This window comes from Armigeres subalbatus, chromosome 1 (assembly GCF_024139115.2).
Source record: "Armigeres subalbatus isolate Guangzhou_Male chromosome 1, GZ_Asu_2, whole genome shotgun sequence".
Classification (NCBI taxonomy): Eukaryota; Metazoa; Arthropoda; class Insecta; order Diptera; family Culicidae; genus Armigeres; species Armigeres subalbatus.
Genome location: NC_085139.1, coordinates 158,269,402 through 158,282,856, shown reverse-complemented (window position 1 = coordinate 158,282,856; position 13,455 = coordinate 158,269,402). Strand labels below are relative to the sequence as shown.

The following is a 13,455-nucleotide window of genomic DNA, read 5'->3' as shown; positions in this document are numbered from 1 at the left end:
ATATTTAATACGCAATAGATTCAAATTTTGAAATCTTGCTAGGTAATTTACTACTTCACAACTAGGTGGCGTGCCTTCGGTTCTTGTATCGGAATAAACTTAAAGTTCAATTTACAGCATGGCAGAAAAAGTATGATACCGACGGCTTCATGCTTACGCATGAATACAAACGCATAAAACTGGGTTCACACCAGGTATGTTTCATCATTTTTATCATTTTCATCGATTGAGTTGTTACAGTATTAAGTCACGTGATTGATGATAAATTGAAGCCACTAAGAGCAAAAATGTGAAACAGTGCGTTTTCCCATACTAATCTCCATGTAAATTTAAAACGCGATGCGGCATGCGAGGTTGCAACCAATCGAGCCCATATTTTGCACAGTTGATTGTGGTCCCAAAACGATTCAGAAAAACCTTGATCTCACTTGATCGGATGAAGTTTGCGTTTTTCCATACAACTGCGCCCCACTCTAGTGGGTACTATGGCTGCCGATTAATCGGTGAACGTTTTTAATGGTAACAATGTTCTAGAAAGATGAAGCAGAATTATCAACGAATTCGCCTGACACAAAAAAATTTGGAATCAAAACCATTTGTGGCACCATACTAATGGTATTGTTTAATCATGACTTTAAAGTATCGGCAATATCTATTACTTTTATTTTAATTCAATGGATTTCCAACAAAATAGTCGTTTCTAAATTCATCATTGATGTGGAAAGTGAATATTTTGAGCAATTAAATAATTGTGTGACTTCAAAAACGATTTAAAAGTTTTGATTAAAGCCAAAACGTGTAATTTTCACTTTCCCTTGATTTTTAACATACATGGGGCAAGTGGGACATATTAGAACAACATTTAGGATAGAGCCATTTTATCTGTTTTTAGATTGTTGTCTAGTAAAAAATAACTTCGACAATAATACAGTCAAACCTCAATGAGTCGATGTTCTATGACTCGATATCGACTCATGGAAGCAAATTATTCCATACTAAAAAATATTTTCTGGGTTACTGTGATGGGCCCTCCAAAGAGCTTTCCAAGGTTTTACTACTCTACATTTCGATTTTTCCATGAGTCGATGAGTCGATGAGCCACGTCAATTACGCCTGCAAGCGTGCCTCCACAGCTATAGCGGCATTGTCCCGGATGATGTCCAATAGCTCTGCGGTTTATGCCAGCAAGCGCAAGCTTCTGGCTAGCGTTGCTCTGTCCATACTGAGGTATGGGGGGCCAGCTTGGGGCACGGCCCTGCGTATTAACTGCTACAGAACGAAGTTAGAAAGTACGTATAGGCTCATGTGCCTAAGAGTTGCGAGCGCGTACCGTACCGTGTCGCACGATGCACTTTGCGTCATCACCGGTATGATGCCTATCGACATAGTTATCGGTGAGGACATAGAGTGCTTCGAAATGCGCGGCACGAGAGGCATCCGTAGGACTGTCAGGTTGGCCTCAATGGTCAAATGGCAGCGTGCGTGGGACAGTTCCACTAAGGGTAGATGGACACATAGGTTGATACCGGAGATAGGTACGTGGGTCAAGAGGAGCCATGGGGAAATCACTTTCCACCTGACCCAGGTCCTTACAGGCCATGGTTGCTTCAGACAGTACCTACACCGATTCGGACACTCGGCCTCGCCCGAGTGTCCGGTGTGCGTAGGTTTAGAGGAAACGGCGAAACACGTGTTGTTCGTGTGCCCGCGTTTTCGCACAATGCGTGACCACATGCTTGCCACATGTGGTCTGGACACTACCCCGGACAACCTAGTCCGGAGGATGTGTAAAGATGAAGTTGGCTGGAACGCCGTTTTATCGGCTATCGTCCAAATCGTCTCGGAGCTACACAGAAGGTGGCGCGTGGACTCGAGGAATGGCTAGTTCAGGCGCAAATAAGAGGTGGTCCAAGGGTTCGGAGTCGGCTTCATGGGTCATACCGGTGCCCTGTGGTCGAACTCGATCCTTTTATCGAACAAGTGGCCGCGTGAAGAACAACATGGTATCGTCGCTTTCGCGGCGTCGGTCAACCGGGCGGGTTCCGAGCCCGAGGACGGAAAGGGATCCTCGTCAAGGCTGGGGTAGGCGTAGGCACCGCGTCGGCAAGTCCCTATGTGTGCTGGCGAATAGGCCCTATCGCAGAAAGGTCAATTTGGGGTGCACGTGGCATCATCATTCTTGATACCAGTCGTGCAGAGGGAAGCAGGCGCGAAGTCGACCCTGCCCACCTTCCGAGGACATAGGGCGTGGTAAGGCCACCTGGAAAGCCGGCAATGCGCTGGCACGACACCATGGTGTTCTTCTAAAAAAGCGAGTCACGATGTTCGATGCTGCAAGGACACGCAGCTAACCTCGAGGGTGCGTTATGCACTGGCCCCCTTTGAAGCATTACTTTCTGGTTGTACCGAAGGGACGATGGGCTTGGCGGCAATGGAAACGGTTTAGCTGGTCGGGGATGCAGTCCTGCCTCCCTCATTGGAGGTGGCCCCTAACCCAGCACTTCCTGGTCAACCCAGGATGTCTGTTGAGCAGATTCCCCCTCCATTGTTTAGGAAGAAAAAAAAAAAATGAGTCGATGGTCCCTTCAATATCGACTCATGGAGGTTTGACTGTATATCATATGGATCTGAATCAAATGCAGTTGATATCGTTGGTTTAGTTGTTAAGAAGTAGTGTACAGATTGTGTATTTTACTTTCTGAAAATTATCTCCCTCATGTAAAAGAGCAATGGTTATAACTATGCAAAATTTGCAAACAATCTACCTATTCTACAATAGATCAACAGGTTTTGTCTTGTGTTTTGTTATTTTTAAACTTCGCATCAGATTAACAGATTTTCAGATAAATAAAGTGCTTAAGACATAAATTGGCCATTTCGTTCTATTACAAATTTACAACACCGCCTGAATAAAAACATTCCTTTTGAAGTTTTAATTTATGTAATAATTTGTGTTAAACAGAGAAACATTCATTCGAAAAATGAACAAAGCTTTGCTTATCTCTTCCATCTAACACATTTGGTAAGAAAGTAAGCTAATGTAAAGCCAGACAACAGACAATTAAATGGTAAACCGGCTGTTGTCTTGTTTTTATATCTGCTAACATTGTAATCCCTTTCTCTTGCCAAAAACAAGAGTCTGACAAGCAATAAACCTCCATCCATGATCTGAAAAACTACGACTCAGAAATTACATTAACATTATATCTACATTCTTCAAATTAGTTTCGTTCGATAGTATAGAGCATAATAGGTCCCACTTGCCCCGTTTGAAGGGGTAAGTGAGTCCCACAAGTAAATTTATTTAAGTCACTACCAATATTTTTGTAACTGAATAAACCAGGGGGTAATATGCGGTGCATCGCGCCTCCTCTGCATGTAGTATGAAGCAAATGTAAATAAACAATCTCACATTTTTTTCGTTAGTCAGCAGTAGTGTAGGTTAACCAATATCCTACAAGATTCCAGTTCGAAAAATGTTACACTTGCCAAGCGGGGTGGCCCAGAGTGGCCCGCCTTTCCCAAGCGGCGAGGCCCGGATAATACATCTTAGGTAGGCTCGATTTGTTCGTGGATGACGGGCTTACTCCCCCCCTGGAATAAACGGCTTACAACACGTCTACACTTCAACAATGGAAGCATATAATGATGTGTGGTTAAGGCCACTCCTGACGGAATCCAAGATTAAAAGTGTTCGCGTTTTCGGGGCCACACCACTCGATTCAGTGGCGGCGCAAAACTGTCATTTTTGTTGATTTAGCTTTGCTGCGTCGCAGCATGCGTGAAATAATAAAAATGACAGTTGTGCGTTGCTTCCGTATCGAGTGGTGTGCCCCCGAAAACGCGAGCACTTTTAATTTTGGATTCCGTCAGGAGTGACCTTAATGTCCTGAAATACCCTGTTTTCTAAGTATACTTTAGCGATTTTGCTGAACTAGCGTTTTTTTAGAGTGACCTGAATGGCATGTAACCTGAACAAAACTTAGCTTAGGTGAGTTACGTGATTTATCAAGTGAATCTGACTGGATTTTCCAGTACTAATGACGTGAAGTTTGAAAGTAGTTACGTGTTTGATCAGGTGAACTTTACGTGAATTCTACGTACCGGTTACGTGAACTTTTAGTGAAAGCTACATGATATCAGGTATGCTTTGAAATATATTACAAAATTGTTTTGTTTTAAATGAATGCAAAATAAGTTAGTAACTGCCAGCAGCCGTAAATAGGAAACCTCTTCGCGTTGCTGATGCGCTTGATGCGTTGAAATGCATTTGATGCAAAATGATGTATTTAATATTAGACAAGGAATGCTGTCATTCGGCAATTGCGCTTCGGAGTTATCGCTAAAACACTGTTGGAGAACAAATCAACGAATGTCGAATGAAATTTATCAGATTTGGACAGAAATTTTGAAACTAGATTCTTTCTCAAAAATTGCTGCTATTTCCGATGTTGAACCAATCAAAAAGTAGTCCATCCTTGGACGTTAAAATCTGAAATAAAAATTTTATGCTAACGCTACCGAAAAACTGTAGTTCTAGACTTCATGTAGCTTAAACTTCTTCCAAATCACTTTTCTACGAATCTTCTAAATTTCATGAGATTTCCGTTGATATTTTTTCCAAGGAGGGAACTGCAGGTTCGGAAAATTCTCGCCTAGTTGCACCTAAAATATCCTTTACCTCTGCGAAGCCTAACTATGTTTAGGTTATGTATCATTCATTCTTACGTGATTGTCAAGTCACTTCCACGTGAAAAGTATGGTGGATGATAACCACGTTTGTTTTCAGTTTTCTTCATCTGACGTGAAGATTGTTTACAATGCTGGTTTTCCGTAAATGCCGAAGCTGCAATCACACTAACACAATCTCACTTAAGTTGTTTACGAGTACATACAAACATATTCACCAAGATTTTTAGTAAAAGTTACGTGAATTTCAGGTGAGCATTACTAACGTCACGTAACAATCGTCGTTTGTTCAAGACAGTTCAGTTACGTGATTTTTCACGTGAATATGACGTGATGATTATTTAGAGTGTAGTGTATCCCTTGAGGAGGCAAGTTTCCAATTAATAACTGTAAAAGTTCTAACTTTTAGAACACTTTCAGAACGAAAAGAATAGCAAGAAGAAATATTTCCTTTAAAAACGTTGTTCATTTTCCTATCATTAAAAAAGAAAAAGAAAAAGAAAAACACAAATTTTCAAGAAAATTTGGATTTTTAGCGTTCTTGTAAAAACAAAAAAATCACAAGAGAGTTACGCACTAGGGTTATACCTAATTTCCCTATTAACATTTGAGGAAATTAAAAACCCGACAAAAAATTGCTAATATATATCTTCAAGTGAAGAACTACACGTAAAAAAAAATAATGTTATTTATTATGTAGTAAGATTTCTAATACTTTTTTGCCAAAGCAGTCGCTTAAGGTTCTGTATAAGAAAAAACTTATACATTGCATTACCCACATACATTCCAAAACTTATAATTTTCATTAACTTATGAAAATTATTAGCTTTTTTGTATCGGGTCTTGTATTAGGTTTGTATTAGGTGGCATAATAAAGTGTATTAGTATATTCGAATAGGTTTTTGCTATAACGTATAAGTCTTTTTTGTTAGGGGTCGTTCAACAATGATGTCAAGTTTTAGGGGGGGAGGGGGTCTAAGATTTTGTGACAGTGCACATACTAGGTATACCAAAAAGCGTGACAGAGGGGGGAGGGGGGTCTAGAAATCTCAAAAAGTAGTGGACGTCATACTTGAATCATCCCTTACGTGTAGGCAAGCTGAGATTTGAAATAGTATAAACCTATAAACCTTATTTTCGAAAGAAATACGGTCTCACAACAAACAATTCTCGCGTGATTTTTGAAAACGTCGTAAGTCCAAAAGAGAGGCTCTCTTTATTTACTTTCTCTTTCGATTATTATAAAGCCATACTAACATTTACATTAGATTTTCCAGTACCGATCTGAAGAAAATTTTAACAACAAACAAATTTTAAACTAGCCTAGATATTAGCAAAAGAGAGCGTAATGAAAGAGAGTCTCTCATTTGGACTTACGACGTTTTCAAAAATCACGCGAGAATTGCTCGTTAGGCATTACCTATTTTTCATTTTTTTACTTCGCTAGCCCATATATTCTAACTGAATAAACACGTTTAAATATAATTTAAACTAGCGAAAGAAACCCAGCTTTGCCCGGGTGTTGCAAATGTCACAATGAACTATTTGCAGCACCGCACTCTAGATCAATTTCGATGCGATTGTTATGTTTTCCTCAACAGCTGACCAAAAAGTGTATTCTTAGGATTTTTTATCTTTCCTCGTTAAATTCACCACCTTTTCGTATGTACAAACCTTGCAGATCTCAAAACGAATCGATTAGTGAGAAAATCTTGTAAATCGGTCAACCCGTTCGTGAGTTAACCCTTAAAGGCGCAAAGCGATTTTTTTTAGAAATCGTCGGAAATGTTTTTAACATAAATAACCATTGAAATCATTAACATTAAACGTATTTTCGGTTTGTTGTTTTAAAACAACATTGCGCATTTAAGGGTTAAATCGTCAGGAAGGACACCCAAACTCATTTTTATTATATAGAAGATGTATAGACTTTCATATGATAAACGATGTTGTAAATATTTTTCGATTAATGGCCACCATCCTTTTAATAGTGGGTATGTAACAATCGCGGTTAATACTTGCTACGGCACTCCTACCTTAGCTTAAGCAGACCAATCGCTAGCCTAATAAGTAATGAAAGTAGGCAGTTATGTATTATCGAACCCCTGTTCAATCATGGGTATTACTCGAAAACTAGACAAATACCAATGATTGAATGTGCTATGAGATTATGAAATTACCCAACATGACTTAATTACACATGTAGAGCGCAAAGTTCTACGTTCTCAACTTCGCTTCCAAAAGCGTGATATAACTGCCCCTCGTTGTTTGAGAAACGCTGAGCCAAAGAAAGCCATCGCAGGAGCCCAGCGAAATTTCATACATTTAAGTCACTGCACGAAAAGTAGGCCGCCAGCTGATTCCCATGAAATTTTCCGGGGTCAAATTCTCAACCGAATATTGTGAGAAACGAATTTTTCTGCACTTAATCGATGGGCCGTTAGTTATTAAACCGAAATATTATGGAATATGAATGTAAAACTTCAAAACCGAAGAACCAGAGCACTTGGAATTTGGCATTCTGCCTCTGCGTAGCGAATGGGGCGAGAACATTCGGAATTTCATTTTTCACTAGCCCACGAAAGATCACTGGCTGGAAACGTTTCAATAAAAACTTACTCATAGTTGCTGAAGATCTCGTTTGTGGTCTCGCAGTAGAAAACTTCATCGCTGTCGCGAAGTTTTTCCTGCCCGGACACTTTCTGGAGCAGCTTCTGCCGTAGGAGAGGCATTTTTCTCCTGGCTGCAGCAACTTATCGACACGAATTTTCAGACCTGCTTCTTCGGAGATGGTGGCTTGCTGCGATATACCGTCTGCCGTCTTCCTCCCGTACTTTTCAATAGCTGGCTTGCTTGTACACTTTTTTGCCTTTTTCCCTCTCAACTGCTTGTCAAAACGAGATGAGTGGCCGGAATCAACACACCAACACACTGCCACCGAGGGTTCTCACGTACCAAACTTTTTCGCTCACGCGGAGTGTTTCGGAAACGTTGTTTACGCGCGCCTTCAACTGACAGAACAGTTCTTTGAGCTGGGGAGGCGGGAAATTTTGAAACACAATTTCACTACCAAAACACAACTTAAAATGCTTAATAAAACATCAGTGATACGTTTAGTTGTATAAATATTACGTTGAATATTACTTGAAATGCGAATTTTAAGGTTTTACCACAAAATAAATTGGTTTTTGATCAACGCTGCAACCGCATCGCCAGAACAAAAACGCAACGAAAAAAGAGAATCGTTTGACATCTGGTCACTCACGATTTTTCGATGAGTGATCATTGATATAAAATTTTATGGGAGAGTGACGCAAAATATTTGAATCTAAACTGATATTTGAAAATGTCTTATTGCCGAAAAATAAATAAAAACGTGCTCCGTCATTCAAGTAAAATTAATTTACAACTATTGTCAGATTTTCTGGATATGATACACTGCGCGGCGTTTGTCACTGAGGAAAATGGACGTACGATTTTCAATAAAACGCCTTATGAAAATTTGCCACAAGGAATCGGTATGAATTTCAATATGTTGCCTTATGAATGATGATTTTCATTTGAAAAAAAGTGAAGTGCGGCAGACTGGATTCGAACCATGGATGTCGGGGTCGGGAGGACGATATGTAGACCACACGCCCATCGACGCATGGGTATTCGAAGAGGTAACTGCGTATAAAGGTGCCGTCAGACGTTGCAAGCAAATCACTCGCAACGAGCATTTTGCTCGCAGAAAGTGACAACAGTCAAAAATTTTCCTGTTTGACTACACTGAAAGTGATTGCATGCAAACAAATGACAACTCGTAAGCAAACGCTCGCTTGCAATGTGTGACTGCTAAGCGTTAAAAAATTTCAACTCGCAGAAACGAAATTGCGCTTGCTAGTGCAGCACTAGCAAATTTTTCGCTCGCAAAAGTGAAAACATTTTCAGGTGACAGTGTTGCACTGCAAAAATTGGAATGAAATTAGATTTTGTGGCCGAAACACAAGTTTTTCGTTTTTGTTTATATTTGCATGAGAGTAAATCTGACATTTGCTCGAAGTAAAAAACTGCTAAGTGTGACTGCAATTGCGAGTGCTCTCAGAAATCATTCCCTCGCACGAGTGATTTGCTTGCAACGTCTGACGGAGCCTTAAGAAGCACTGATGGTGGAATAATCCGTCAAATATTCATAAGGCGCCAGTTATGAATTTCGATAGTCCAGTTTGCTGAGTGTAATGTTCCCAAATGGGTGCTTGCACAAAACTTCACGCGGCGAATGACTGTCGAAAGGTACGGCCGCGCCAAACGATACACCGCAATGCTCTTCACCCATAAGAATCAAGTAAACGGGGTGCAAAAAGCGCGGCGGTACCTTTCATGAAGGGTTCGCCGCGTGCAATTTTGAGAAAATCAGGCAATAATACTAATGAATGACACACTGGTGGTATAAGTACCATGGTACAGTAGCCCTTCGATAACTGCAAAATGTTTACTTTTCAGTTAACGAATGCCGTTCGATAACTGCAACGCATTCTAGATGTCAAACGGTTGTCAATCGACGTCAGATGCAATGGAAGTGATCAATGTGCAGCGCAATGCAGCTGTCATTAAGTTTGACATCAGTTTGAAGTTTAGCGGTCCGATAACTGCAAAACTGTTGCAACTATCGAATTGCAGTTAAAAAGCATTGCAGTTAAATGACTTGCAGTTATCGAACGTCTACTGTACAAGAATCTTGAGATGAGTAGCATACCAATTATTGTTTTTATCAAAGATAGTCTTGGAATAATTTTCTCATTTCGCACTTCAAAGCAACGGCGGCACCTTGGGCGGCACTGTATGGGGACGTGCACCGAATGAACACAATGACGTTTGAGCGGTGCGCTGTTTACTAATGTCGTTTTCGTTTTTGTGGTGTAGCTACACCGGAAAGTGCATAATTTTGCACCACATAAACGAACATTTTCAGTGCAGTCCCAATAAGATTGCGAAAGTATGTGTGACATCGGTCATCTTCCATGCTTCTGTCATATTTGTTTTTATTCTTGCTGCCTGCTTTGAAATATGTATGTTATTACAATAATTCTTGTTGGGATTAACTTGAAATTGTATGAATAGTGTCACTCTTATAGACATTTTACTTTTACTTTCTGTCTGTTTAATTGCATCGATTATCTAAAGCTGAACACAGTACTCACTGTCTGACAGATCATGAAAACGATGCATGATATTTCAAAACGAATCAAATATTGCAAAATTTCACGGCCAATGATTCATTAAGAGCTTCTTTGTTGTTGATGGAAGTATTAAAATATGCAAAAGCGTATTCCAATTAATCACAATACAAAACTACAAGTAGATTGATTTTTGGGTTTTCATTGGGAATTCTTGGGCCATTTCAGGTTTTTAAGAAGAATGTTGGATTCTTAGGGAAACGTTTGTTTGTACTAATCTTTAATTTGCTATTATATAACAATGCGGTGAACTTCGGTTCGTAAGAGACATACATTTTTTTTAGCACTCACAAATTGAATGGAAAGTAGAATGCGTTATAAATGAAATTGATCTCCAAAGTTTTCCAGTTTTATAAAATATTGCTTTGCAAAGATATTTATTAAACGAATTAAAAAAGCTCGAATCAGTTTATACATTCTAAGCTCGATTCTAAACTAATCTTGTTATACATGTACATTCGTGATATGCTGATTGAGCTAATAGCCGTTTAAAATTACGCCATTTATTATAATAAATATGCTAAAGAGTAACTTGATGCCCATCCACATACATTCAATTTTCAATTCCACTTGTACACGATATTAATTAAGATTAATGGCGTAATCTGAATAGGCTATAACACATCGCCTCATCTATTGAATTTTATTTCTAAGAGGTGACCTGTCAGCCATTTGAACATATGTACTGCGACTTAAACATTACAATTCACAAATTATGTTCAATTATGCTAAATATGCTCAACTACGTTTTCAATTCCATGGATTAACCAGCAAAGGCTCAACTAAAAGGTGGCCCATGTAATAAAATGTGAGCTAGCAAAGCAAGATAATAAAAATAAGATAATAAAAATTAACAAAATCTCAATAGATCAAAGCTGAATATTCAAAATCTGAAAAGGTTGTAAAAATCCTTTGCAAATACCAAAAACTTGGAATTCAAAAGAGTTTATGGAATGATTCTTCACCTCAAGCTAGTTGATTTTTCCAAAAGATACTTCGAAGTACAAGTTCTGATGTTGGTTAAAAATTTTGGAACTATTTTCAAGTTCCACAAAAAAACTTGGTTATTAGAATAATTTCATGACTAATAATATATTCAAACCGATGGTCAAGGTAACGAAAGATAAAATTTAATAGCAGGAACATGAATTAGTATACAATACAACTGGTTGAATGTAAGCAATTTCTTTTACCTTGATTCATCGCCTAACTTTTATAAACTAATCGATTAGTAAATGTCCTTCGCTGTTTTTAATTATCCTTCTCTTATGACATACATAAAACTACATTTTTATTTATTTTGTATTAGATAAATAGAATTAAAACGCGCAATTACCATTCCCACTTTATTAAAAAAATCTAACTCCAACGCGCACCCGGTACATCAAAACCGAAGCCAAAACAAAACAGAATTTGACAGCAACAAGCACGTGGCATGCGGCTGTATTGGTAACACCACCATTCGAACAAGCTACACTCTCGATTTTATGCGTGCTACACTTTCCGTACGGTGCACGAAAAAGTGGGGTTTGAGTGTAGAGCGAAAACCAAAAACGAACAATTTCAGTGCAGAAAGTGTACACCCGGTGCAGCTACACCGCAAAAACGAAAACGACATAAAAACGAACACTTCTTTATCCAGCTTTCCACGCTCACCATAATGGCGGATGCTATAAATAGTTTGACATTAACTGCTTCCTGACACTGAACTGAAATTTTCATCTAAGCATGCATAGATCTTATTCGTCCCCAACGACAACCACAAGTTTGTTATTTTTTCATCAACAAGCAAATCTACACGAGTATCAAAATTGATTATTTTTATATTTGCTCTTGATCTAAAAACATTTTAACTATTGAATGCTTTATTTCAGATATTGTATTGTGTGTGTATCGCCATTGGAGCGAAAAACGGAAGAAGTATTCAACGCCGGGGCTCACTATTTCATGATATTTCTGTTGCAACATTGCGGCGACACTCGATTGATGGCCATTCAAATGAAAACTCATGATGATTATGTTTCTTTGTAGTAGATTGATTGATGAATTGTTCAAATTTTCTTATAGTTTGAAGTGATTTTGTTTCTAAATTTTACAGCATAATTTGAATACATTCGAGTGTTATTCAGCATTATTCGGGGTATATTATAGCTTTTTACTTCAAACCGACACATACAGTTGACATCCACAGTGCAAAAAGAATGGCTTGTTACCTTGAACGCCAACAATGTCGGCAGATTGTGACAGAAAACATACGGACTAAATGTTAAATCCTGCTGTTACCGTTGCCGTTCCGTTTCATTGCTTCCAGGGCTTTACTGCTGTATAGAAACGTTACAACCCAAAGTATCTCACTCGATACTTTTGTCCTGCCAACTCCTGTATGACATTTTGTGATAAAGGGGCATGCAGAAGCAAGAGTGGTGGAGGAAATATTTAGTTGAAAACTGACGAGTCGTTAGTGTTTCATCTATACGTAATACCTATCTATCAATTGATTGGAAATTTATACAAATTGCGCAAAAGTTAATCAAGAATTGCTCCAGCGTTCCGCAAATCACGATTTGGACTGAGTCCAGGGAAACATTCAGTAATCCGGTTTATAAACGTTAAGATTACAATCATCTATCGGGAGCCAAGCCTTACGAGCTTTATTTACTCTGTAGTCACTGTCCCTAGTCTCAAAGGAATATTGCGCACATTTTGTTTTTTGCATGTATCCAATAAGACCCAAAACACTAATCGATCACAAAGCTCACATCAAGTTGATAAATGGCGTAATTTTAATAGACTATCAAGTAAAAAAAATCGTTTCTTATAAATATGTGAAATACTTTTAGTCTCCTTCTATAGACTTGTAGACGAAACAATGAGTTGTAAGGGTATCCAAAGATCTGGAATAAAGTAAAAATTAGCAATATGTAAACCAGAATAGTTATCAAAAGTTTTGAATTCCTGTATGAGTTTTCTTGTTGATGGAAAATAAATAAACACATTGGCTGTTATTGGTTACTGAGAATGCTCAAGCTTACTTCGACGAAAATTTCAGTTCAGTGTTTGGAAGCAGTTAACGTCAATTTTTTTATGGCATCCGCCATTATGGCCAGCGTGGAAAGCTGGATACATCGAGTTCCTTCAAAATGAATGGACCAACACACTTAAACAGAGCTTCTGACTTCGGTAACTTATTTTACAGATCCGCTCTGTAATTTTAGGATTTACCGTTGTTCCGGTAATTTTTCGTTTGTTGACATCGATTTCTACTGAACTTCGGTGATTGGCATTCTCCCCACTACGAGCTGTCATAAATTTTACCGAAAAATAATGTAAATTGGCAATTTACAGAAGTTTCGGTAATTAACTCGTTAAATTACTGATCGTTCGGTAACGTTTGACGTAACATCCAACATGGCATCTTCCTTTTTTGCGCAGCTTTGCAGCTCGATGACGGGAAGTGGAGAGTTTTTATGTTTTCTTTTCTCGATTTTCACATTGCGTACGAAGGTAAGTGTAATATAGTTAATAAAAATAGTGTAGTGCCATTACG

The 13,455-nt window shown here is 38.7% G+C and overlaps 1 protein-coding gene across 2 annotated transcripts in view; it reads right to left on the bottom strand.

The window, feature by feature from the left end:
• Positions 1–7,923, bottom strand: part of LOC134205391 (bromodomain adjacent to zinc finger domain protein 1A) — a 44,096-nt gene extending 36,173 nt beyond the window's left edge. Inside the window, exons 1-2 of one of the 2 annotated variants that reach the window (XM_062680623.1) lie at positions 7,860–7,902; positions 7,309–7,721 (exon numbers count right to left, since the gene is read on the bottom strand). In XM_062680623.1, the coding sequence (XP_062536607.1) occupies positions 7,309–7,421 (113 nt within the window). In that variant the 5' untranslated portion in view covers positions 7,422–7,721; positions 7,860–7,902. Of the gene's footprint in view, positions 1–7,308 lie in introns of both variants that reach the window. The other variant, XM_062680622.1, reaches the window with a different exon arrangement.
• Positions 7,924–13,455: the final 5,532 nt, after the last annotated feature.